General features: G+C 47.9%; 1 protein-coding gene across 1 annotated transcript in view; it reads left to right on the top strand.

Moving 5' to 3' along the window:
- The window catches only part of SLC16A2 (solute carrier family 16 member 2), a 157129-nt gene extending 136736 nt beyond the window's left edge, over positions 1-20393 (top strand). The window contains exons 6-9 of the mRNA XM_056859733.1: positions 8557-9019; positions 11715-11858; positions 17676-17904; positions 20152-20393. Coding sequence (XP_056715711.1) covers positions 8557-9019; positions 11715-11858; positions 17676-17904; positions 20152-20372 — 1057 coding nt within the window. The 3' untranslated portion in view covers positions 20373-20393. The remainder of the gene's footprint in view (positions 1-8556; positions 9020-11714; positions 11859-17675; positions 17905-20151) is intronic.
- The last annotated feature ends 6060 nt before the right edge of the window (positions 20394-26453 follow it).

Here is a 26453-nt window from a genome sequence, read left to right as displayed (position 1 = left end):
GGTTTTAATTATACATACATTTGATTGGTGAATCATAAAGCAGCAATAATCATGATTGGTTAAAGAAACTTATGTATACAGTCCATTGTTTTAACACTTGGCATTTCATCTAGTTACAACTAATCTTTTACTCCCTAATGATTCTCAGACACTCAGACGCCTGTCTGTTGGCTAGCCTTGAGATAAACAACAGCATTGTAAAGTTATCTTCTCTTGAATTTTCTTCTCGTCTGTCTTTAACTCCTAAATATATCTCTCCAGAGGCCCTCTGAGTTTGGAGTTTTAATAATAATATTTCTCAATGTTTAACTCTTACAGGTCTGCTGCTTCAGAACCCTTCTTCCTGCCCTATGTTTTAATTGTGGTTTTTATGCTTTTTCATGTATTTTACTTTTGGTTTTAATTGTTTTGATGATGTGTTTTTGTTGATTTCAGTGGTTTCTAAGACATATTTTATTATATATATTTTTAATCTGTTTGCCACATTGGTGGGCCTGATGTGAAAGGAGAAAGGCAGGCTATAAATTTTGCAAATAAAATAAATAAATCAATAAGAAGGTGCCCATAGTTGTGGTTTTCAAACTATACACTCCAGACTAGTTTTGCTGGAGTAACTTGGAGAGATCCAAGAAATTTGTTTGCTCTGTTCAGTTAGGTACCAGTCTTCCTGGGAATTCAGAAAATGCATTATTTAGGACTACCATAACATCTCCTCAAAAATATAGGATCCAAAAATTGATTCAAATAATACACTTGGTTGCACCAACTGTGTGGCCAGAGTAGGGTAAGGAGAAATAAAATGGGTGCACCAGTCAAGGAGATAAAAAATAAGGTCAAGACCGATGGTTCAAAATAGATAAAAATACATTTTATTACCAAGCTAAAATTCCCAACACATTTCACTCAGGAGGCTTCTTCAGGGGAATCTGTAATATACAAAAATGTAATTATATTACTGAGTTTATATAAATAGTTATTTAGTTAAAATTATATAAGCAAATAAAATATTATACTAAAAGTCAGAATACAAGTTGTACTATATACAAAACTGCTAGAGTTTATTCGTCCTTGAGATTGCATGGAGGAGAAAGAAAGAAAAATCCTTGTGAGAGAGATAAGATAAAACTGTACAGCACCCGACAGGTTTTGACTCAAATTTAAAGAATCTTATTTGTGCCTAAATGAATATTACCAACCTGTTAGTCTTGCATTTTTTTAAAAAAGAGTATAAGTCAGTAGCAAGTTGCCAATGGAAGGACCCTTCTATAAACCAGTGTCTAGTTGACCCAATATTTATATTTTACAGAAGCTGATGCAATGCCAGATATAAATTTAACCCTTTTTAGGTGTCAGTGTCTGGAGTCTAACAATTCAATCTGCTTCTTTTTTCAATAGCAGACTTTCATTTTTACCAGTTATTTTCTGCACAGGCCAAAATACAAAATCAGAGGGATCATGATTATTTTCAATAAACGTTTAGCTAGTGGGGCACTTGTTCTCTTCAATTTAATATTGCTTTTGGGTAGCAAAAGGGTGGCAATGTTTGAGATACTCAGAACCCTTTTCATACCTTACAGAGAGTGTTTTATAATCTTCCCATGTTTGTTGAGGGCGGCACCTTGCCCTGCCAGCATGTTTGGTTTGGCCTGAGGGATCATCTCAAAATATCTTTCTACAAACCTGAAAAATGCCCCAGGTTTGCAGCAAAATCTGACATTAAATAAAGTTGGGGGATTAATCCCCCAAAAATATTAGAAGCAGCTCCTATAGCTTTAAGAGACAAAGGTCCTCAGTAACTATTGCTAGGCACAATACAACAGTACTGTCTACCTTCAAGCTTTGGTTTCTGTCAGTAAAAGGCAGGGGGCAGGACCCTTTCTAGTGCTGCTTTGGCCTTTCAAGGAGGACCCATTAGGGCCAGGGACAACAACAACCACCAGGTGACTTGATGCAACATGACTTCCATGATTCACCCAAGCCTGGATGCTTGCTACTGTTCAACAGCAAGCCACCCCAAAAAAGTCAGTGTGATGTAGTGGTTAGAGTTTCAGAGTAGGATCTTGGAGACTCTGTTGTGGAAGCCCACTGCATGACCTTGGGCCAATTACACATTCTCAGCCTAACACCTCACAAGGTTTTTGTGAGGGTGGAATGGAGGAGAGGAGAATGGTGTAAGCTGCTTTGGGTCCCCATTGTGTGAAAGGTGGGGTATAAATGAAGTAAATACATAATAAATATAGGTGAAGATGAGGGGGCAGATAAAAGGTAGGTATGTTGATAGGTGGGAAAAAGGAAGCTGGAAAAGGTAGGGATATGAGGGTTGCCAGGAGAAGGGAAAGAAAAATAGTGTGGAGAGGAGGGTATAGAGGAAAGTGAGTCCTTGTGGGGACATGCTGTGGGGGCTTTCATGAAAGGGGAAGAGGAAGTATTGGGGTTATGGTTGCCAGGTCCCACCTTCCAGTTGGCAGGAGGTGTTAGGGGACGGGGCTGCGGTGGCCATGTGCGTGCGCGGACACGTGCACGTGATGACAGCACTTCTGGTTTCCGAAAGAACTGCATCGCCATGGCTGATTTAACACTCAAAACCCCAAAATTTGAAACAGCCATGGCAATGCGGCACTTCCGGAAGTAAAACTAGAAGTGCCGTCATCACATGTGAGTGCACACACATGCACGTAGCCTCGCCTCTGGAGTGGCTGGGTGGATTGGCGGGCAATTGCAGCTGTGGTGACGGCAGCCAGTCTGCTGGCATGCCGCCGCCGCCGCCTCTCTCAGCCCCTCGGCCTTGCCCTTCCTCAGCGGCTGCTTTGGCGGCTGCCGGCATATGCCGGTACGCACCCTTCGGCCTGCATGGCAGCAGGCTTGATTGGAGGAGTCGGGCTGCAAAGGAGGGGTGGGAGGGAAAAGGAGTGTCGACCCATGTGCTAAAACACACCAGGTGCCACTCACTATTGTGCCAATTTTTCTTGTAAAATCACAATAACCCAGGAATAGGAAGACCCGGGGAAGTTATGGGGGAAGGTATGTTGATCCCACGGGTGGGAGGCGGACATGCGGATGGACTACCGCAATTCACTACATTCCCGGGAGATGCGCAGGACAAAACAGCCATGCCAATGAGGCAAGAGAGCACTCTGCAGAGGAGAACCTGAATTGAACTGAATCACCCCTGAAAAGCTTCAGTGCATGTTTCTGTCCCCCTCTGAGCTTTCCATAGTGCTGGCCGTCTCTTTCCTGGGCTTGTGGTGCATCTCACAGGCGACCAAGTCCTTGTTTGGATTAAACTGGGCGGCCGGTTCTTCTACCAGGTCACCTATTATTTTGCAGATCGCTCCAGCAGGGGCTTGCAAGACTCTGGCTTTCCACACCCTGACCTTGGCAAAATGACTGCTTGGTCACAGGCCTTAGATGGAGGCTGATGCTCAAATGGAGGCAGAAGGGTCAGGGAGACAGCAGGGCAGCTTCACAGACGAAAAGTAAACATTTGAGCTATATGTTTGATTCTGAGGGAACTGTTCACCCAGCATTCCTTTCAGCCAGCCTTGAATACATTTAAAAAAAAATCTGTAAGGTGTGAGGGGAAATTAAGACCTTAATCTGTGCTAAAATCTGTCAGTTGGCACAGTCTGTGTTCTAACCCAGAGCCACATTGTCCCTGGGGCCACCGGAGTGATGGAGAGGTGGTTGTTCATCTGTCCAAGCAGGCTTCTCCTGACACTTCTCTGATGTGGCTTGATTCTAGAAAATGGTTTTTAGGACAGATGTTTAGCACAGTGTGGCAAGCATGTCCCCCCCCCCCTTGACTATCTAAGGAGGGCAGGCTTGCAATGGAATAAGTTAGATACTTGTACACAGTTTTTTTCCCCAGTTTCCTGTCTCCCTCTTCCTTGTGGACATTAGCATTTACACCCACCCTATTAGTAGCAATTTATGTGTTTTTGGAAAAGAAAATCTGGCATTTAAGCCTCTTTCTTCCCAAAGGACTCAATAAAACTGAGCTTTGTTTAGCTGCCTGCAAAAAGTCAGGCAGCTTGAGAGAGTCACGGAATTGTACTGTGATGTTTTAGAAGGCAGCACCAGTTGGGAGTAGGTATTTGGTTCTTGGTTTTCAGAGTGGCTTGGTTTTCAGAGAAAACTGTGGTTTTCCTCATAGTAAGAGGATGGAGAGTAGTGAGGGTCCAATGTGCCGGGCAAAAGTAACAGATTTAAAATGAACATAATCCTAAAATTAATTTAGTTAATTAGAGGCCTTCCAGAATATATTCCCAATTTTTTATTGAAACTTATACAACTTTTTAAAGCTTTTTTGGGGGAGGGGATCAGCAATGACCAGGAATAGCCTACAACAAGCCACTGCTGCCATCTGAAAAAGGAGTACTTGGTCTCCCCAGCTTAAGAGTTTACTATCCTGCCACTGGAATAGCAAAACATTGACAAAAACCCAAACAGACTTTGTTAACTCCTTTGGGCTAATGTTGCCAGTTTTGGCTTGGGAACTTATCTCAAGTGAGTGGAAAACATGTGCTAATATAAGAAAACAGTGAAGAATATGTGAATCAATGAATGATTAGGAACAATGTTTAACATGCCAGTGAAAGTAATTAAATCATCTTCCCTGGGAAAGAAGGGCAGAGTTCACAGCTCTTCCTTCCACGGCCTCTGTTCCCCATATAGATGCCAGCACTGGGGGGGGGGGTAGCCATCCTTTCTTCTTTCAGCTGCCTCCCCCATCAGCCACAGGTTGATGCTGACTGTTCCAGTGTTGGGCCAGGGCAACAGTGGGCACCGCCTGCTCTATGGCTGGCAAGAAAAGGGGCAGCTTGTGGCATGTGGTGAAGAATTAGGAGGGTCCTTGCCAGTGGGGTGCAGAACTGGCCTTGACAGGACCACTTGGGGAGGAACACAGAGAGCCTTGGAGCAAGTCAGAAAATGGAGGAGCTGGCATGAGTGTGAAAGGGAAAGAGAAGGGGAAAGGAAGGGAAAGGAGAAGAGAGCAACAGATGAAAGGAGGAAAGAAGGGGAAGCATCTGGGAGAAGGAGGAAAACAGGAGCAGGGTTGTCCACTCTGGGGAGGGAAATTCCTGGAGATTGGGGGCAGTGCCTGGAACAAGTAAAATTTGGAGAGCGAGCCCCGAGGGTGTAATTCCAAACTGTCTACTCTCCAAAGCTGCCATTTCCCTCAAGGGAACTGATCTCTGCGGTATGGAGATCAGTTGTAATTCCTGAAGAACCCCCTCTAGGCACCATCTGGATAACTGGGCCCAAATAAGGTCTTTAATCTTTCCCACAAATGTATGGCAAGTGTGGAGCTCATAGACCACACAACCTGGGTGCATTTCGTCCTGCGGTATAGGCTGCCAGGAGAGTCCAGAGAGACGTTCTCACCCACATTTTTGATCTATATTCACACAGGGAATCAACACTTTGGGGCAATCGTAATATTAAAACTGCAGGCAAGCCCTTTGTGTGGTTAATATAGGGCATATATGGAGTTATGTCACTACAACACTGGTGGAGCGATGAAACTTCCAGAAGAGACTTCCGGAAGCTACCATCAGAATATTCATGCCATTGGCCTGCTTCTGAAGGTTATGACTGAAGAACTACAGCAGAGCTTGTGGAACAGGACAGGACCAGCAAATATAAAACACACTCTGGCTAGAAATGCTTGTACAACCACCAAGCAAGACTTTAAATATTAGATCACAAGGGATTCAAGACACAGCGCTGCTCCACAATTACTGGGTGCCTGACAAATTATATACCTGAGGCATGTTAGAAACAGGTGAGGGTTGGCAGTGCAGACAGTTAAGGGACCACCTGACTCCTACATTGGGGCTCAGTCCAATTATAAAACCTCTTTGGTCAGATGCAAAAGAAAACAAATCAGAACTCAACCCGCGTACCTCACTGCCCTGGTCGTGAGCTCCATGAAATAGGCCTGAGTAGAATTTCGGAGGGGGCCTGCTTAGGATTGCTCTCTAAATACCTCTGTCCTGGGATTTTTCTGAAGGGAAGAAATTTTGGCCTCTTCTGCTCTTAGAAATAATTCCTTAGAAGTAGAAAACAGCCGTTACAGCTTACACTGTGAGACAAACCAGAACGCTTTTAGACCTTGCAGTTAAAGGCAGTATCACCTAAAATAGATGGAAACAAAATGCCTCAGAGTAACTGTGTGAATATTCATTGATATTATCTTTTGAAGTCCAGGGTTGCTATGCAGAGGCAGGCAATGGCAAGCCACCTCTTTTCATCTCTTGATCTGAAAACCTTGCAGAGTCACCATAAGCCAGCTGTGACTTGACAACACTTTCCACCACCAGCAGCTGTGGACAAAATGAGCCATGTTTAACAATAAATCTATGCTTATTGCAGACATCTACAGTCTACATAGAAACCGTAATGCTGTAGGACAGGGATGTGGACGGACAGTGAGGTCATCAGTGATTGCAAAGAGCTCTCTCCATCACACAGACACCCTGCTTCATGCTGTGATGTACCCAACACTCTCAATTACTTCCTTGCACATGAAAGCAAAACAGTCAGGTTTAAATGCTGCCAAATCCCCAGCATCCCAACCCCCAGCTCGCAGGGTGGGCATCAGATTATGTTGGGGGGGGGGGGGGGCTTGATAGCATAATATATTTTCTCAGTGTGTTACATATGCACAAATCTTCATACTACATGTTCTTGAGTGTTAAGCCCTTCTCTTAAAAGTGTTTTAACTTGTTCCAAAAGAGTCACTTGTTCATAAGAGGGTTTTTTTTCAGAGCTCCCCAAAATGTCCAGTTTTTTCCATTGACAAAGGTGAAGAAAGTCCTCAGGAGAGACTTGTCTCAAGTGTTCTGGGTATATTTTTCCCTGGGCCTGCACATTTTTGTCTCAATCACCTTCCCCCCCATACTGGGATTCACATGGAGAAGTCCCAGCATGTAGGGAGGGAGTCTTGTCCCCAACCCCAGATCTGATCAGCCATGAAAGACTAGCTTGGGAAACCAATGTGAGATGCTTCAGTGTACTCCCCGTAAGTCTTAACTTTGGGGAAAACCTACACTCTTCCAGCCTATGCCCTGGTTTTGGCCTGTCCAGTCCTATTTACCTAGACCTTCTAAAAATCCAGCTGTGTGAAGCAGGCAAAACAAAACAAAAAAGAGTTCCTTTCCAAAGCCAATCTCAAAAGATTTTTTAAAAAGTTTTGCTCAGTCCCAGAGCCACTGGTGAATCCCCACATTGCTCAAGTAGAGAGTGAGCCAGCAGCTTAGAATGTTGATATTTGTGTCAGAGCACACTTATAAGAAGAAGAGTTGGTTTTTACACCCATTTTTCCTCTACCATAAGGTCTCAAAGTGGCTTACAATCGCCTTCCCTTCCCCCCCCCCCACAACAGGCACCTTGTGAGGTAGGTGGGGCTGAGAGAGTACTGAGAGAACTGTGACTAGCCCATGGTCACCCAGCAGGCTTCATGTGAAGGAGCAGGGAAACAAACTACTTTCTTCAGATTAGAGTCCTCTGCTCTTAACCACTACACCACACTGGCTCCAGGCACCTGTGATTAGCTAAAACACAAGATTTCCAGCCATGCTCCTACCCTCCACATCAGGATCCTTCCTTTTTAGAACTGCAGCCCCTGCAGTTTAGGGTGGGGGGTATTGGGCTTCTTCTAAAACAGGCTGGAGAATTGGGCTAAAACTAATAAAATGCATTTCAACAGAGATAAATGTAAAGTTCTGCATTTAGGTAGGAAAAATCAAATGCATAATTATAGGATGGGGAGACTTGTCTCAGCAGTAGTGTGTGCGAAAAGGATCTCGGGGTCTTAGTAGACCAAACACTGAACACGAGTCAGCAGTGTGATTCGGTAGCTAAAAGAACAAATGCGAACTTGGGCTGTATCAACAGAAGTATAGGGTCCAGATCACACAAAGTGATGCTATCATTTTACTCTTCTCTGGTTAGACCTCACCTAGAGTATTGTGTTCAGTTTTGGGCACCGCAATTTAAGAAAGATGTACACAAGCTATAACATGTCCAGAGGAGGCCAACAAAGATGGGGAGGGGTCTGGAGACCAAGTCCTATGAGGAAAGGTTGAAGGAGCTGGGTATGTTTATCCAGAAGTGGAGAAGACTGAGAGGTGATATAACCATCTTTAAGTACTTGAAGGGCTGTCATATAGAGGATGGTGCTGAGTTGTTTTCTGTTGCTCCAGAAGGTCGGATCAGGACCAACGGATTGAAATTAACTCAAAAGAGTTTCCATCTAGGCATCAGGAAGACTCCTTCTGTGGAGGTTTTTAAGCAGAGGCTAGATGGCTATCAGTTAGCAATGCTGATTCTATGACCTTAGGCAGATCATGAGAGGCAGGGCACCTTGGCCATCTTCTGGGCATGGAGTAGGGGTCACTGGGTGTGTGTGGGGGGGGAGGTAGTTTGGAATTTCCTGCATTGTGCAGGGGGTTGGACTAGATGACCCTGGTGGTACCTTCAAATCCTATGATTCTATGATAAAGGCTCATCATGAAATGCTGGAAAGTAACTGGTCCCTCATTTCGCCAACAGGTCCCTTGAAGTCCGCTATTTCACATATGGGGTTCTTTTTGGATGCGGCAGCTCCTTTGCTTTCCAGCCCTCTTTGGTCATCCTCGGCCACTACTTCAAACGGCGCCTGGGTCTGGCTAATGGCTTGGTGACTGCCGGCAGCTGCCTCTTCTCCATGGGCCTCCCATTCCTCTTGAAGATCATTGGCCGATCCATTGGGCTGGCACACACCTTCCAAGTCCTCAGCGCCTTCATGCTCGTCCAGATCTTCTTGTCTTTGACTTTCCGTCCCATGTTCCCTTCGACCTCTGACCCTCACGATGTGGAGCATGTGAAACTGGACAGCCGAAGCTGGAGGCATCAGTGCGCATCTCAGATGCGGAAGTATTTCAGCATGAAGGTCTTCAGGAAGAAGTCTTACCGGATATGGGCTTTTGGGATTGCAACTGCCGTTCTGGGGTACTTTGTACCTTACATGCATCTGGTGAGATTATCATGAGGTGAAGGAAACGGGTGGGGGGAGAAGTTTCCTGACTCTTGCCTGCTGGAGAAGGAAAGGGGACTCTGCAAGTAAGGGGATGGGTCTTCGGTCAAGAAGCTCCACATGAGCACGACCATTGTGAGCAGGAGGCAATCTGGAATGTTCTGAAACGGAGTGTGGATTGGCTGACCTTCTTCCTACCTGTTAAGATAGGGCCACTGCTGTATTCAAAAAGGAAATTTGGTCCCATGCAAAATCCAGAAAAAGACCATATTCAAAAACAGCTGTATGGTCCCATGCAAAATCCAGAAAAAGAAACGAAATCCATGGGGCAAACCCAAATGACATCGCCATTGAAGAAAATGTCAGAGTTGATGTAGATTGAATTCAGATTCCTTGTATTGTGAAGAAGGGAATTTGCACTGATTACGTGGTCCACACAACTAGGCCCCACACAGTTTTCAATGCAGAAAAAAAGGTTCCTTCTTTTGTCCAATCATTGAGCACCATAATAAGGAACTCTTTTTTTCTGCTTTGAAAACTGTGGGGCCTAGTTGTGTAAACCACACAATCAGTAAAAATATTCCACTCCTATTGCTAAATCTGTAGTGCTAAATATCGGGATTGGAGGGAGGGGCAGCACTGAGCTATCAGCATCTCTGAACTGGACAGTTCAGAAGGATAGCGAAGTACCCTACTGAACCCTTTCCAAATCTACATTAAGTGCTTGCCTACAGATTTGTTGTGGACGTTGTGCAAGCACACACATAAGTTGTATGTCAGTACAGAGCACCATTCCGGAACGTTCTGGAAGTACCCCTGTCAAACAGAAACCACTTGAAGTGACCTCTAGGTTATGGTCAGAGCCTTCCCCAGTTGTACAGGGTTGTTTTTTGTGGGAAGCATCTCATTCTGTCTGTGAGATGGTTGGCATGGAATTGGCCAGGTATGGAGACTTTCCACAACCTGCTGACAGGCAAAGGTGGGGAGAATCCATCACATGGAAGTCTGTGAGCCAGTGTGGTGTAGTGGTTAAGAGCGATGGTTAGGAGGGGTGGACTCTTATCTGAAGAACCAGGTTTGATTCCCCACTCCTCATGAAGCCAGCTGGGTGACCTGGGGCTAGTCACAGCTCTCTTTGAGCTGTCTCAGCCCCACCTATCCCACAGGGTGTCTGTTGTGGGGAGGGGAGGGGAAGGAGTTTGTAAGCCGGTTTGATTCTCCCTTAAGTGGTAGAAAAAGTCGGCATATAAAAACCAACTCTTCTTCTGTGTTGGGGGTTCCCATACCATCAGTGCAATAAGTAGATCTGCCTGGAATGTCTCACTAGACCGGGGGTCCTCAGTCTGAGCTTGCGGGCACCTTTGGAATTCTGACACAGTGGGGTGGGTGCAGCCAGAAATGGCTGCTGCGGGAGGTGGAGCTATCTACAAAACGGCTGCCACAGCTTATCTTCAGTCACACAGTGAAGGTCCTTGTGCTGGGGTGGCAGCTGCTGCCAAAGCAATGTGTGTTGTTGTTTTTTAAACCTGCCCAGCCAATCAAATCTCTAAGCAGAAGCCTTGCTGGGCACAAGCCCCACCTGGCCCCACACACTTTCTGAAAACACTTTGTGGGTGCCAGGAAAGGTGTCAGCAGGCACCATGGTACCCACGGGCACTACATTGGGGACACTTGCCTTAGACCTACTCTGAAGTATCAGTTCCTGGAGGTCCAGTGCAGAGGGAAGAATTGCAGTCAGGAATGGCTCAACCATCTAGGCAAAGTAAGCTACCCCTTGGGCTGGCTTCCTTGGCTATGTAAATGTCTTGTAGGAGAGTGCTGCTGCCTGTACACATGAACACATGAAGCGGCCTTATACTGAATCAGACCCCTCTTGGTCCATCAAAGTCAGTATTGTCTACTCAGACCGGCAGCGGCTCTCCAGGGTCTCAGGCAGAGGTCTTTCACATCACCCACTTGCCTAGTCCCTTTAACTGGAGATACCGGGGATTGAACCTGGGAACTTCTGCATGCCAAGCAGATGTTCTACCACTGAGTCACGGCCCCTCCATTCTGGAGGGCTGCACTGCAGCTGCTTAACAGCTTAGTGACTGGGCATGATCCCCTTACTTCCCAAATGACATGGTCAAGATCTCTGCAGGCCACCCAGGACATAGACACAGGCATAGGAAAAAGGACATTAAAAACGACACACATTAGAAAGGCCCACCCTGAAACGTCTGTTCAGCTCTTTGTGTGCTGCTAAGCATGGAATAAGGGCAAAGGTGGGCCGAAGCTTTAATGTGCCTGGGGTTGCAAAAGGCCCTGGATTGTGGGACAGGCTGTACTTCTTCAGCAAAAAAAAGAAGAAGAAGAAGAAAGGGGAGAAACCTGATAGAAGACAAAAAAATGTGCACAGCAACAGCGGTTGTAAAGCATATATCTAACATCTTGTAACTGCTACAAAATAATACAAAACAGTAGTAACAAAGGTTCAAAGAAATCGCATGGAATGCCCCACAACCTCTGTTGCTGTGCACATTTTTTTTCTGTACTTCTTCAGCACCAGAAAATACAATGGGGAACCAAGGAATGGGGAACCTGCACTTGTGCCCCCTGGGGTTGGGCATGCTCTGAGTCACTGATTGTGTGCTACACTAGGTGTAGCACTGGGCATATATGGAAGGCTGACATCCTTATTTCCTCTCTTTCCCAGGTAAAATATGTGGAAGAGGAGTTCAAAGAAACAGAAAAAGGGTGGATTGTGCTGGTTTGCATGGGAGCCACATCAGGGGTTGGACGCTTGGCTTCGGGACCAATCGGTGACCTGATCCATGGGTTGAATAAGATTTACTTACAGGTAGGGTGTGCCTGATTTTTGTGAAACTGCATTCATTTCTCCACCCCAGAATGCTCTAAGAACCAATGGCCAAAGTATTGGCCAATTCCAGGATAACGATGGGATTGAAAAGGCTGTCGGAGAAGAAGCATCTATTTTCATGCTGGGAGGGGATGGGGCTGCTGGACATTTCTCTCTCATGCTGCAGCCCACCCCCTTCTTCCCCAAAAACAGCAGCTGAAAGAGACAATTGTCAAAGCCACCAAAGGGCTTGGGCACACAAGCAGGGGGATAGAAAAATCTCAGCCATCCTCTTTTGCCATCTATTTACCCTCAAAAGCTGTGCTTGGAAGTTGACTAGCCAGACTTTACAAAACTAGAATAGTCATATTATGTTACTAGACACAGTTTACAGGCACAACTTACAACACATGATTCAAATGCACCACAGGTAGGCTTTTAGCATTAAGAGCAGGCATAATTGGCTCTAGGCCACATGGTTGTGAGGACACCAGCCATGTGCTGTTGTTCTCATAAAATGAAACATGCCTAGAGCCCATCTGAAGGTTTTTAGAACAACTGTCTCATTTCTGTTTTATGTTTCCTGTGCTAAACTAGAAACCCCACTCCTTGCAGGGGGCATGGTCCTGACCCAGCATGAGGGATTCATGTGCCTCAGCAGCCATCCTTCCACATGTGTTGCCGAAGCATTTGCATATCTCCATCACCATGCTCCCCTGAGCCTGGGTGGATGAAAAACAGGGCTGCTCGTGGTTGCACATGCCAGCTGCTACAGTTGGATTGGGGCCCATTCTTTGTTCCGAGTGGCTGGTCAGAGGGATTGCTTTCTGTGACCAGGGCTAGCTAATTTTGCTTTCTTCCTTGGCATTGTAGGCTGGGACTTCCTCCCCGGGACTTGCAGGCACTTAAACTCTGCCTTGGTTTGAGAGGCTCTCCGATGATGCCCATTTCCAGTCTACCAATTTACCTGGGATTTGTTGTGTTGGGGCTAACCCTCTGCCTGGCTGTCGACATTAAAGCTAGGGTTGCTAGGTCCCCCATGGCAACCGGCAGGGGGTGAGGGGTGGGGACTTACCAACTGTTGAGGGTGGGCGACGTGACGCCATCACTTCCAGAAGTGACATCATCATGTCACAAACATCATGGAAGACACTCTGGCATTTGGGCAAAAACTCTATGTTTTTACTGTATAGTTTGCCCAAATACCGGAGCATCTCCCACGATGTTGGGGATGTGATGACATCACGATGACCAGGCCAAGGCCTAAATTTACCACTGGTAAGTCCCCCGCTGGCCTGCTGAACAGCACCAGGGGGAGGGGGCCCAAAGTGGGGGATCCTGTAAGCTCTAAACAGATTCCAGCAGACGGCAAGTCCACGAAAGCAGTTTTATTTGGTTAGAATCGACAGGTTTCAGAAAACATATTCAAAAGGACACTAGTAAGGGGCAAAGGCAAGGTGCACAGCATATATGGAAAAGCGACAGGAGATAACTGGTAAACTAGACAACCCCCCTCCCAGAGGCAGGAAGGAGCACTTGGCAATTCCCACAATATGGGAATTTATGAAGACTAAACACGGGGCACAGATTGGCCTTGAACAGAACAGCACCTGGGAGCAGCACATCGCACTACCCCATACCATCCCCCTGGCTTGCTCCTGACAGATCCTCCGGCCCTGGCAGGGGCCTGGCAACCCTGATTAAAGCAGGCTATCCAATTGCAGTGCCAGAGTGTGTGTGGGAAAGAGTAGGCCTCTGTGACACTGACCGTTGCCCTGGATGCCTCTCAAATGGCAGAAAGAAAAACGGTGTGTTTCTTTCCCAGAATTCAGACAGTCAAAATTCATTAGCCAAATCAGCTTGCCTTGCAAAAGACCACAGACTTGTCATCACGAGAGCTCCCCTCTTCCCTTTCCAGAACATTGAGAACTGGCCTTGTGTTCTAACCTCATGGCCTTCTGAAATTTCTCACCTCCACTCCAATTTTTTTTGGGGGGGGGATGAGAAGGGGAAGAGAAAAACGTTACATCACAGATGAGTTCTTCTTGATATTACTGGGTGGGTGGGTGTGGGTGTTATGAGATGGTAGCTGTTGGCAGCGGCAGCCTCATCTGGTTTGGAACGGGCTTCCATAATCTGTGTGTGGGCTTTTCACAGAGACCTTCATTTAGTCCTCCCCAGAGACCCTGAGGGAGAAATATAAATGGACAGCATGGCTAGGAAATTTATGGCTTATCCATCCAGCTGTTGAGAACCTCAGAAAACAGACCGATGGGCTTCACCCAGAGGACCATCTGAAGGCCAAAGAAATGTTGCAATTCTGTGTCCTTCTACAAACCGACCACTGTCTGGTTTGGTCTATACGGGAATCTGGCACCCAGAGGCAGGCTGCCTACAGCCCTGCGGACAAAGTGTTTTCATCTTGCAACTTTGGCAGAGCTTTTAGCAGATAAAAAGTAATTTACAAATATAAAGGGGTGTAAACTGATACTTTCTTTAGTTTGCTTGCCTGCTATGGGAGGTATGTGCGTGTGTGGGGGGGGAGAGATGGGCTTTCTTTTCTCTGCTGCCTTGCTTCTGTTTGTTTCTGGCAAGAACTCTCCGTTCTCTGAAATTCAGCATTTTCTGTGGCACTCTCTGTTCTGGCACATTTTATTTAGGGGTGTAGGACTGGGAGGCCAGATCAGGTCAGTCCTGCTCTTATGACTCGGGAGGAGGGCAGGGCTAATTCTTACCAGCACTGAGTAGTTTGTATGTTTGGGGGTGGGGGGAAAACCTCACATCGGGGGAGGTAGTGTGGAAAGGAGGCCACATACCTGGCAATTATATGGGTCAAGGAACTGGAGTGGGGGCTTTTCTGCATTCTTTTTCCTCATCTCAAAGTTCCTGTTTCTTTGAGGGGTTTTAAAAGTTACATGAATGTTTTGCTCCCTCTAGTGGTCGATTCGATATCAGACCTGTTTTTATGAAGAGTAGGAAGCCGCTGCATAAATCAGCAGGGAAATAAGCTAGATGTAATCTTCTGCTATATCAATTCACCCACTACAGGGAGTAAAACAGGTGTGAAACTTAAAAAAAAAAACACCCAAGAAAAAGGAACTTTGAGACGAGGAAAAAGAAAATGTGGAAAAGCCCTAGGAACAGCCCCAGTGAAGACTTGCCCCATTGAGAAGCTATTTATTTATTTATTTGCTTCATTTGTCATCTCCCTTTCTCACTGAGATTCAAGGCACATTGGTGGTGGAAAATGCCATCAAGTCACAACTGACTTATAGTGACTCTGTGGGGTTTTGAAGGCAGGAAACATTCAGAGGTGGTTTGCCATTGCCTGCCTCTGCATAGCGACCCTGGACTTCCTTGGTGGACTCCCATTCAAGTACTAACCAGGGCCAACCCTGCTTAGCTTCCAAGATCTGACAAGACCAGGCTAGCCTCATCCATCCAGGTGAGGGCCAAGGCCGATTACAGAGTTATAAAAGACAATGAGATAAAGACAGTGTAGTGTATACCTTGAACAGGGCAATAAAAGACAAAGAACAATGAAATGGAAACTGTAGACTATGCCACATAAATTGGATTTTACAATTACAGGACCCTGAACTACACATAGTTGAATGCATCCAGCACACATTGCAGTAAAAGGGGGGAGGGAAAGAAGGCTGCCCAACAATTTCACAGGCAATTAAAATTAAAACATTATTATTGATAACAAAATTGCTCTCCTGCAGAATTCTATTTTACTACATTCCTAAACCTTCTGGAAAATGCCCTCCTGTGACACAATAATTAGTACTGAACAAGGGCTAAGGGAAACCTAGCTGGAAATCTGGACTCACTCTTAAAGCTCCCCAGATGACTAGGTCAGGCAGTCTCTTCCCACCTTGTCTGCCTCACAGAGTTGTTGTGGGGACAAGTGGAGAAGGAAGCAGGGTGATCGTTGCTCTGAGCCCCTTGGAAGAAGAGTGGGTTAAAAGGGTAATGCGCCAACTGGTTTTTCCTGATGGGCATTGTGGAGCTCAGACTTGCAACCTTAAGGGTCAAGTACAGACACTGCCCTCCTCAGGGGAAGCTAGCCGAGAAGGAAACCGCAGGCAGGTGAAGCCAGAACCGGATCTTCCTGGACCTCAGAATCAGGTGGTCCCACAGAATCAATCCTGTGCCACTGGTGGTTGCTAATCTGGTGAACCGGGTTGGTTTCCGCACTCCTCCACATGAAGGCCAGCTGGGTGACCTTGGGCTAGTCACAGCTCTCTTAGAGCTCTCTCAGCCCCACCTACCTCACAGGGTGTCTGTTGTGGGGAGGGGAAGGGAAGGTAGTTGTAAGTTGGTTTGTTTCTTCCTTAAGTGGTAGAGAAAGTCGGCATATAAAAACCAACTCTTCTTCTTCCTCCTCCTATGGAGAAGTTTCTCCATCTGCACACCCTGCTTTAGCAAAGTGCCAGGCGATTCCTCAGCCACCAGGGATGCTTTCCTCACCTGCTCACTGCCCTTCCCTCCCAGCACTTGCTGGCTGTTCATTGTGAGGTGGACAGCCAGCATTCAGTCTCAGCCACAGGAAATCACTCTCAAGCGCTTTGTTGATCCTCTGAGGCAAGAGCCCTAAAGGGCAGGAGGGCGTCACTGAAACCCAAAAAGCTTCCGAGCATGCCTGAAGCACCTGGATTGGTATCCCTCTGCAGTCTTGCTGGCCCCTGGAGACTGCTGTGTACCCAGGGCTGCATGGACTACCTTTCTCCAGGAAGTGGGGATGTACTGGAACATAATAACCTCCCATATATGGAGTCAGGCTGTTGATCCAGCTTCTCAGTATCTGGTAGCAGCTCTCCAAGATCTCCGGGCACTTGGAGAGCTGCTCCACAAGACTCCTTTAGTGAGTGATGCTGTAGAATGAACCAGGAGATATCTGCGCTCCTGAGCCGCAGCTGTGAGCCAATGAGTTGTAAGCCTTACAGCACCAATGAGATTCACCTCCCCTCCCCTTTTAGCAGCAGATCCACACTTAACACTTTGGAAACTTCCGTGACGTTTCAGTCCGCTTTGCCATGAGGCAAAGGACCGGGTGGGGTGGCTGCTGTTTCAGGACAGTTAAGCTAGGGGCCCCACAGATTGCCTGGAACTAGTCAAAGGCATCCCAATTGGGGGTCCTTCTTGCCATGGGAAGGTGATTCATGCTCAAGAGGACCTGGAAGCAGGCAAGCTCAACCAATGGATTCCAGGCCAGGTCGGACCCCTGGAACAACTTCATTTGTCCTAAATGGCCTTTCCAAGCAAGAAGTCTCTGTTGGCTGCCTCATTTGCCTTTCTGAAGAGGCAAAGGACAGCAAATCATCTGCCTCTTGAAACTTTTGGAGGGGGCTTTTGTTTCTAGACTGTCACCTTCTTCTGTAGGAGCACATGTGCATGACACATGGAAATCCCTGGGTGATGGTTGTGCCGACGTTATTGCAGAACCAGAACATTTGGGGTGGTGATCAGAATGGTGTAGTGGTTACAGTGTCAGTCAAGGACCAGGGAGACCTGGGTTCAAATCCTCCCATTTGCCACGGACGTTGCTAGGTGGGGCTTTGGGGGCAGTCGCTTTCGCTCAGCCTTACCTACCTCACAGAGTTGGTATGAGGATTAAATGCAGGAAGGGAGAATGTTGAATGCCGTCCTGAACTCCTGGGAGGAAGAGTGGGATAGAAACAAGGGAGGTGGAAGGCTGCCCTTGCTCTCCCTGCCGGGAGTGTGCCTGGCTTCCTCGCCCTGCTGTGTGTGTGTGGGGGGGCCTCTCTCCAGCCTTACTGCCTCAACAGCGCCCGTGCCTTGCCTCCCCAGGTGGCCTCCTTCGTCCTCTTGGGCCTGATGTGCATGATGATCCCACAGTGCCGCGAGTTCTGGGGGGTCCTTGTCGTCTGCCTCTTCCTTGGACTTTGCGATGGACTCTTCATCACCATCATGGCCCCGATCGCCTTTGAGCTGGTTGGGCCCATGCAAGCTTCTCAGGCCATTGGGTATCTTCTGGGATTGATGGCCATCCCCATGACAGCCGGTCCCCCTATTGCAGGTCAGTAACACGTGTCATCTCGAGTCCAGGGTTTCACAGCTGAGCTCCTGCCTCTAGGGAAAGTGAAAGTGCTGCACCTTTTCTGCATCTTCCAACCCAGGTGACAAAATTAATTAATATGAAAGAACGGGTCCCTAACAAGGTGCCCATGGGCATCACAGCACCCACCGACTCCTTTTCTGGCACCCACCAAGTGTTTTACAAAGTTGGTGGGGCCAAATGGGGCTTTTGCCCAGCAAAGCTTCTGATTGGCCATTGGAGATTTGATCGGGAGAAGTGCCGGCCTGGCCGGGAGGGCTGGGGCCGGGCGACGTGGCAACGCCGCCCGGCTGTGGCAGGGATTGCGGGGCGACGCCTCCGGTGGCCCAGGCGCTGGGGCGGAATCCACCGGCAGAGGAGGAGCCGGGCGGGGAAGAGCCGGAGGGGCGAGAAGGCGCGAGCGGGAGCAGCGGAGCACGAGCCGCCGATCAGCCGGGTCGGGTCCACAGCCCTCCTGAAGGTGGAGGTGGAGCCCGTCAGACAGGAGGGGCAGATGGGAAAGGGGCGGAACCCCTGGGAGCCTGGCTGGCTATATGACTGGGAGGGGGTGGAAGGCCAGGGAGGAAGCTGTGCAGGTCTGCCGTGGAGCTGGTGGCTCAGAGGAGCAGGAACTGACCATGGGCTGAAGAGGAGGGAAGGACATCCTCTCAAGAGGCCCATTCTGAGGCCAAAGGAAGCCCTCTCCAAGTCAAGCTGGCCAGGCCGCGGGGCTAAGAGGCGGGGCCCAAGGGGACGGTTCCTCACACAGAGTATCTGCTTTGCATGCAGAAGGTCCCAGGCTCAAGCCCTGCTGGCTTCAGTTTAATAAAAGGCTCTAGTAGCAGGTAGTGTACAAGACCTCTGAGACCTAGAAAGAAGAGACAGTAGCAGCCTCCCGTCCCCCAGGGGTATTCCAAGATATGCATTCGGTTGAGAGTGCAACTCAGTCGCTTGTATCCCTCCATATTTATGGCAACTGATGCGCCGTGGGATTACTGGGACAACGTATGTGTGTGAAGCACTGTAAACACTTGAAGCGCACCGTGTCATTGCACAGTCTTCTACTGCTGGCAAAATGGGGGCTCCAGCTGAAGTCAGCAAGAAAAGTTGGTTCTTGCCCAGTTTATCCACTTGGCTTCCTGCCCCAGCCAGTAGTTACCCCCATCAGCTTAGCTGTGCTTCAGGTGACCAGCTCTCATGTAAGAAAAACACCAGGCTGTTCTGCTCTCAGAACTTCCCAGCAGCCTTTGCATGTGGCAGCCATTTACAGTGGCCATTGCATAAACATCTGCTGAATTAGGACGGAGCTTGGAGGCGATAATCTCTCTCTGGCAAATATCTGCCGCCTCCTGTGCCTGCAGTCCTCCAAAACCAACAAATACCTTCTTGAACAAAACTGTTTCTCCTCCTAAAGATTGATCGGTCGGGGCTGCCACTTCTTTCTGTCTTTGGCAGATGTCTCTTGGTTCGTTTTTACACTGTATTCATTAGCTCGTATTGCAGAAACAATCATTTGAAATTCCTGTATTTGTAATATCTGGGAGTAAAGCATCATTTTGGCAAAATTTGCTGAAAGCGCTAGTGCAGAACCTTCCACCAAAGCTTTTATTTTTTTTTTGTCCTTTGGGACTGATGTAGTCTGCGTGCATTGAAATCAATGACGGATGTCCCAGTTTGCCCAACATGCATCCTGTCAATTTGAGGGTGGGGGAAGCAGTGGCCTCCTGGGTCCATTAAGGGCAGTGTCTCTCAGTAGCTTCTACTCATGAGCAAGGCAGTCCTGGAAATCTTTGCTGGGCTCAGGGGAACTGTTTTGCATGGCCTGGCCTGTTAGCATGTCAAGAGTCTTTGCGGCTGATCTCCTTGTCCCCTCCCTCCTCTTGCCAGGGCTAAGTTTCAGAGGGCAGGCTGCGTTGGTCTGCAGTAGAACAGCTACATCCGAGTACAGTAACACTTTAGAGACCAACAGGATTTTGGGGGTGTAAGCTTTTGAGAGCAAAAGCTCTCAAAATTATCTGACGAAGGGAGCTTGGACTCTCTAAAGCTCATTCCCAGAAATCTGGCTGGTCTCTAAGGTGCCCCTGGACTCAGATCTTGCTTGCTGGGTTGCAGCCAGCAGGATGAATGTGGGCCCTTCAAGGCTCACTGCAGTCAAGCATCGTTATTGTGGATGGATTCAAATCTTCTTCTCTTGTTGCCATTTATAAACCATACCATTTCATTTTGCAGGATTACTCCATGACCGTTTTGGGAATTACCACCTTGCCTTTTATTTTGCTGGCGTTCCACCAATAGTTGGGGGTCTAGTTCTGGCTGTGGTTCCGGTGATCCATCAAAGAAAGTTCAGGAAGCAGCAGCTGGAGTGTGGGAAAGACAAGATGTTGGTTTCAGAGACTGCGATGAACGGAGAGCTCCTTCCAGGTTCCCCAGCCATGGAGGCGCACATCTAAAGCCATCTGTAAGATCTCCCGGTGCCCGCGCTCCCCACCCCCTTGCCACCAGCATTTCTGACATTGTCTGAGCCGAGCACTTTCTTAAGAGGAATCCAGCCTGTCCGCTTGTAGGTGGAGAGTGCCACACTGGTAATCCTAATTGGACAATTTGCTTTCCAGTTGATTTTAATACCTACAGCTTTTTTCAGCAGAGAGAATTCTACCAGCACTCTAATTCAAAGTTAGGCAATTGCTTTTCTAGATGGTGTAGCAGCAGATTACCCCTAGGTAATAGGCATTTAACAAGCTCTCAGTGGGCTTTGTGGACTTTTATCCCCCGAAACATGGAGTCCGTCACTTTTGCCTTCAAAGTGGAGTTTTGTTTCCCTTTGAGCTCCTCTGGGACTTATTTTTATAACAGCCAAATGCTCAGAGTATGTTTTAACCACTCATGGAGGCAAGGAAAAGAAAAGTTGCACCATGGGTGAATTCCAAATCATTTTGGAAAATGTATTTTCTTCTGTTTTCTCTCCCCACTTTGCAAGAATCTGCCACTGAATTTATTTTTGGTCACAGCCTTTTCCTACCAGCCTCCTGTGAGTTTTCGTCCACACGTGGCCACTTCCTTGTGTGCAACAGGCCTTGCTAGTAGATATCCTTCTCAAGTCCAGGAATGTGAATTCTGATGTTTTCAGACTGACGTTCTGCAGCTGCTGCCAGGGAGGATTGCATTGCAAAGAATGCCAGCTGAGTGGAAGGTCTGACTCATTAAATAGTACTTACAATTTGGCATTTTTTTATTTTATTCATCTCCATTTTTAAGATCAGCCTCTAGCTTCTGAGGTGCAGTCTTATCAGGTAACTTAGCTCCCTGGCCATCATGTGCTGGGGTCTTTCTGGCCATGAATCCTCCAAGCTGTGACATGAGTAAGGTAGAGACATTTCTCCATAGCAACGTGGACCTGATTGGTTGACGTTGGTGGAACCATCCTCCTCTTTTGCCTAAGTGTTCAGGACATTCCTCCTGAGTCAGAGCCTGCAGGCTGGGTGCAGAAGCAGACTTCCACCAAGTCTGGAGTTCACTGGAGAAGAGTGAGTGGCCCTGGGGGAAGGGACATCTTAGTCTCCTGGCAAATGTAGCTGTTCCCTTAGGAATCCATCTGTGTGAGTCAGCACCCCAGAAGCTGTGGAAAGCAGCCAGACGTTTACCCAAAAGAGATTTTGCTGTGGGAGGGAGTACCTCTGTCAGGTACCTTTGGAGTAGTGTACAGTGCCTTGCATGCAGAAGCAGCAGGGAAACAAGCAGCCGCAGCCGCTGGTCTTCGCATAGAGATATGTGGGGAAGGGAACATTTGTGAACAGCACAGCCCCCCTGCTCAGCAAACGAGGCCAAAAGGCACCTCCACCATCTGAGATGGTGCCTCCTCTGGGCTGACCAGGGATGAGTGCCTGGTGCATGAAGGCCACACAGTTATGCCTTGGGAGGCTCAGCATTCTCCTAGTAGGACGTGTAAAAAAAGTCACTACTGCAGCACCTGCTCCGAACTTGCACTGCCTTCCTAAGGAGACCCAGTACAGAGCTGTGGCTGAGAGACTCACGGGGCAAGCCCAAGCAGAGCTGCTCCCACCCAAGCCCACAGAAACCGATGGGAGTGATTCTGCAGGGGCATGCACCACAAGGCCCCAGTTCAGATTTTGCCTCTGCCATCACTCTTTTTTTAAGATAAGCGACTCAGTCTCAACTAGGGTATCCAGCTTTAGCTCGGGAAATTCCTGAAGATTTAGAGGCAGAGTTTGGGGAAGGGAGGGAGCTCAGCAGGGACGTGATGCCACAGAGTCCACCCTCCAAAGCTGCCCTTTCCTCTAGGGGAACTGACCTCTGCAGTCTGGAGATCAGCCGTAAATCCAGGAGAGTTCCAGGGACCACCTTGAGGTTGGGAACCCTACTTTCAACACACCCCTACCTCCCTGTGGGGACCATAATACTGACCGCCTTTGCAGGATTGTTGTAAAAAGAAGTTTGCGTGTGTTGAGTGCTTCGGACACTCTGCAGTGCTACCAAAATGCTATGTAGTGTTGCTCCCATTTCAGTTTTAAATATGTCCCACCTTGAGGAGTCTTCGACCCCTGTTGTAAATCCCCTCCAGTTATCTCTCACCACCACTACTGTGACCAGAAATTGTGCCTCTGCCCTTGAAGTAGCAGCCTGTTTTCCTGGATGGAGCTGAAAGACATGGGGTTGGATCCTCTGGAGTCAGTGTGAACACACATGAACACATGAAGCTGCCTTATACTGAAACAGACCCCTGGTCCATCAAAGTCAGTATTGTCTACTCAGACCAGCAGCAGCTCTCCAGGGTCTCAGGCAGAAGTCTTTCACATCACTTATTTGCCTAGTCCCTTTAACTGGAGATGCCGGGGATTGAACCTGGGACCTTCTGCATGCCAAGCAGATGCTCTATCACTGAGCCATGGTGTAGTGGTTAAGAGCGGTGGCTCCTACTCTGGAGAACCAGGTCTGATTCCCCACTCCTCCACATAAGCAGCGGACTAATCTTGTGAATGGGGTTGGTTTCCTCACTCCTCCACATGCAGCCTGCTGGATGACCTTGAGCTGGTCACAGTTCTCTCCGAACTCTCTCAGCCCCACCTACCTCACAAGGTGTCTGTTGTGGGCGGGGGGATGAGGAAAGGTGATTATATGCCGGTTTTAGACTCCTTTCAATAAAGAAAAACGGGGTATAAACATCAACTCTTCTTCTTCATCATCCATTCCACTCGTGGTGATGCCATCTCTCAGAGCAGGGGCTCTTCCTCCTTATTAAGCCTCCTGCGTCTGGGGATGGCCCCTTGTGCTGGGAGAAGGAGCCACATCAGTGAGCTGGATCCTCAGGCTCCCACACCTGAGGTATAGAGCCTTCAACCCGGGTTTGATTAAATACCTGCTTCCTCCTGGGAGAGAATCAACCCTCCCCTCTGGTTGGCAGTCATCAAATAATGGTGGCTGTCCATTAAATCTGCATCCTTGAGCCCTTCAGCCATTCATTATTCACTCAAAGGCCAACAACGGCACCAACAGCAGTATTATATAAGGCTCCACAGTGGGGAACTGTCCCCTGATGAATGGTCAGGTGACAACCGACCATCCGCCGTCATAAAGGAACACTTGACAGCAACGAGGGAGGCTGGTCACATGGTCACCCAGCGATAGGCGGTGGGTCAGGGGAGGTTCCGTCATGTCTGGAGTCCCTGTGGAACCGGGCCGGTTAGAGCCAAGCTCTGGCTTCAGGACTGCTGGCAATTTTCACTCGGAATCTTTAGACTAAACTAATTCCTGGCCGCCCCTTTGGAGGAGAAAGTGATAATAGACAGACATGGATGGTACCTCAGCTTGCTTTTTGTTGCAAAGTCTTTTGATGTATCTGTGAATTTTTGTCCAGGTTGGGGTGAGGGGTGGTAAGAACAGGACGTTTGCACTACTTTGGATATTTGCCCAACACTAGTGCTGGTGATAACATTATTTTTCTATTCCTCTGCAAAATGTACCCTTGGTAGATAATTTTTCTGCAAAACGTTTTGTTCTTTGAGTTGGGGAAGTGGCTTTGTTTGAATTACAGGATTTCATCAGAACATCTGTGAGTCTGTCCCAATATCCACAGAACCCTGAAACTTTCCCAAATGCCATTTTAGTATCAAATTTCCCTGGGTTGTAGGCACACACAAAAAAGAGCAGGCAGGGCTGCCAGCCCAGGGTTGGGTAATACCTAGAGATTTGGGGGATGGAGTCTGGCGAGGGCAGGGTTTGGGGAGGGGGTGAACCTTAGCAGAGTATAGTGCCATAGAGGCCACCCTCCCAAGCAGCAATTTGCTCCAGGGGAACTGATCTTGGTCATCTGGAGATCAGTTGTAATAGTGGGAGATCTCCAGGTGCCACCCAGAGGTTGGCGACCCTGGCACCAGGAGACTTACAGATGGTGCCTCTTGAGCATCTGCCCCAAGTTGCTCCCCTTTCTCCTGCCAAATGAAGCCTCAGACCCGACTCTCACACTGGAATGTCATGGCAACACCCATCACACACCACAATGCTGCTATTCCATTTTTTACATAGCATGATAAAAAGAACCTTTAATGTGGAGAAAATGTAATTCGTCAACTCAAAGAAAAGTGCTCTCAAATAAAAACTTTCTCAGATAAAGGTTTGTTTTTACCCCTAAGAACCTTTTCTGAAAAACATCCCTGGGAATGGGCTGTTGCATCCATGTCATGTTTCTGGAGGTATGGGAGAGGCCTGTTTTGGAAAGGGGCTGCTAGTGTAGGTGGACTCTTGGGTCTGATCCTGCAAGGGTGCGTTTGTGGCCTTATGCACATTCTGCTGGAGGGCTTGATCATTTCACCCAAGAAGCGAGAGGATTGGCCAGTACCCACCTAAAGTTCCACGGGATGGATCAAAGCAAGTGTCCCATAAACATTCTGCACAGGACATCCTCCTCTGATTATTCATCCATTTTTCACATTGCCCCATGAGGGCCTTTGTAAGTACCTCATTGTTTGGGGACCAAAACCTGCCTTAAAGATAGGTGGGGATCCTCAAGGGCATGTTCTTCTCTCTCTTAGTGAAGAGATGTCCTCTCTGTTTCTGAAGTGCCTCAGAGTAGCCCCCAGGGCAGCGGTGAGTCAGTGCAAAAAATTATTTGCTTGGAGCCAGCCGGATCCCAGTCACATAAGCAGGGCCTCTGAACTGGACCAAACTCCAGCCCTGGCTTTGGAACGATCCAAACTGGGCCCCAGTTTGATTGCATGCCTCGGTTTTTCTTCCTTGGTTGCTGCTGTTTAGGGTGGATTAAATTTTCCAACCACATTCCAAGACACCGACCTTTTTTTGTTTGCTGCCATGCATCACTGGGAACTGCTGATTTGCCCTTTGGTTGGGGGGGGGGGGGTCCTCAAAATCAAAATCAAAAGGAAGGCACCCGAAAGGAAAAGTGAGACATTATTAAGACCTCCCTCCTTGCATAAGATCATGGTCTTGATTCTCAGGTAGGTCCTGACGCTGTTCTAGGCCCTTCGAGAGCCAGCATGGTATAGCGGTTAAGAGCAGCGAACTCTAATCTGGAGGTCTGGGTTCAATTCCCCATTCCTCCACATGAAGCCTGCTGGGTGACCTTGGGCTAGCCACAGTTCTCTCCGAACTCACTCAACCTCACCTACCTCACAAGGTGCCTGCTGTGGGTGGAGGGGAAGGCGATTGTAAGCTGCTTTGAGACTCCTTATTGTAGAGAAAAGTGGGGTATAAAATCCAACTCCTCCTTCAACAGAGACCTCTGTGTGCAGGTCACTCCCTAGTTGGCACTCTGCAGTGGAAATGTTTTTCCTTTGGGAGCATTTTCTTAGGGACTATAACAGTTCTTTATGGAACGAGGCATGGAGAATTCGCCCCCTTAGTGTAACAGGCTGCTCTGCTGGTCCCAGTATCACCTCTGCCCTTTACAATGGGCGTCTCCCTGGATCTTTGAAGCCGAAGTAGCATGAAACAAAACATTTCTGGTAGGGAAAGACAGCTGTAGGTCTGGCACTTGGCAGTCCCCCTACCACCAAAGAACCTCTCCCGCCCCAGTTCAAGGTGCAGCCACATAGTTGAAGGTTCTCCCCCCCCCCCCATAATGACAGCAACTGCGGTTGCCAGGTGAAATTAAATGTCAGTTCTCCGTGCCCAGCAGGGAGACCAGCCACATAAATGCACCCTTGGGTTAGCAGATCGCCTGCACAGCATGGTAGTTTGAGGTGAAATGAGGAGAGGGCCCCCCCATGTACGCAAACCAGCATAATTCCAGTTCAACCCATGTAAGGTTTCCTTAGTGGCCATTTTCTACAAGGGAGTTTAATTTTTATTTTTTGCTGTCATTTCATGTTCCAAAGCTTTCCCAATTTGCCATCTGCAAATTCTCTGCTTGCCAAGACAATCGTATATGTCAAATGTTACATGTATTGTTAATCTCTATAATAACTGTTATACTAAAGGCATGAAATGTTATTGTACAGGTTTTTTTTTCCTTTCAGATAATTGTTGTGTTGGGGGGAAAGTGTTTTTACTGGTGTGAA

The sequence above is a fragment of the Euleptes europaea genome, chromosome 13 (assembly GCF_029931775.1).
Source record: "Euleptes europaea isolate rEulEur1 chromosome 13, rEulEur1.hap1, whole genome shotgun sequence".
NCBI lineage: Eukaryota > Metazoa > Chordata > Lepidosauria > Squamata > Sphaerodactylidae > Euleptes > Euleptes europaea.
The sequence above is the reverse complement of the archived record's forward strand: the minus strand, read 5'-3'. Positions and strand labels throughout refer to the sequence as shown.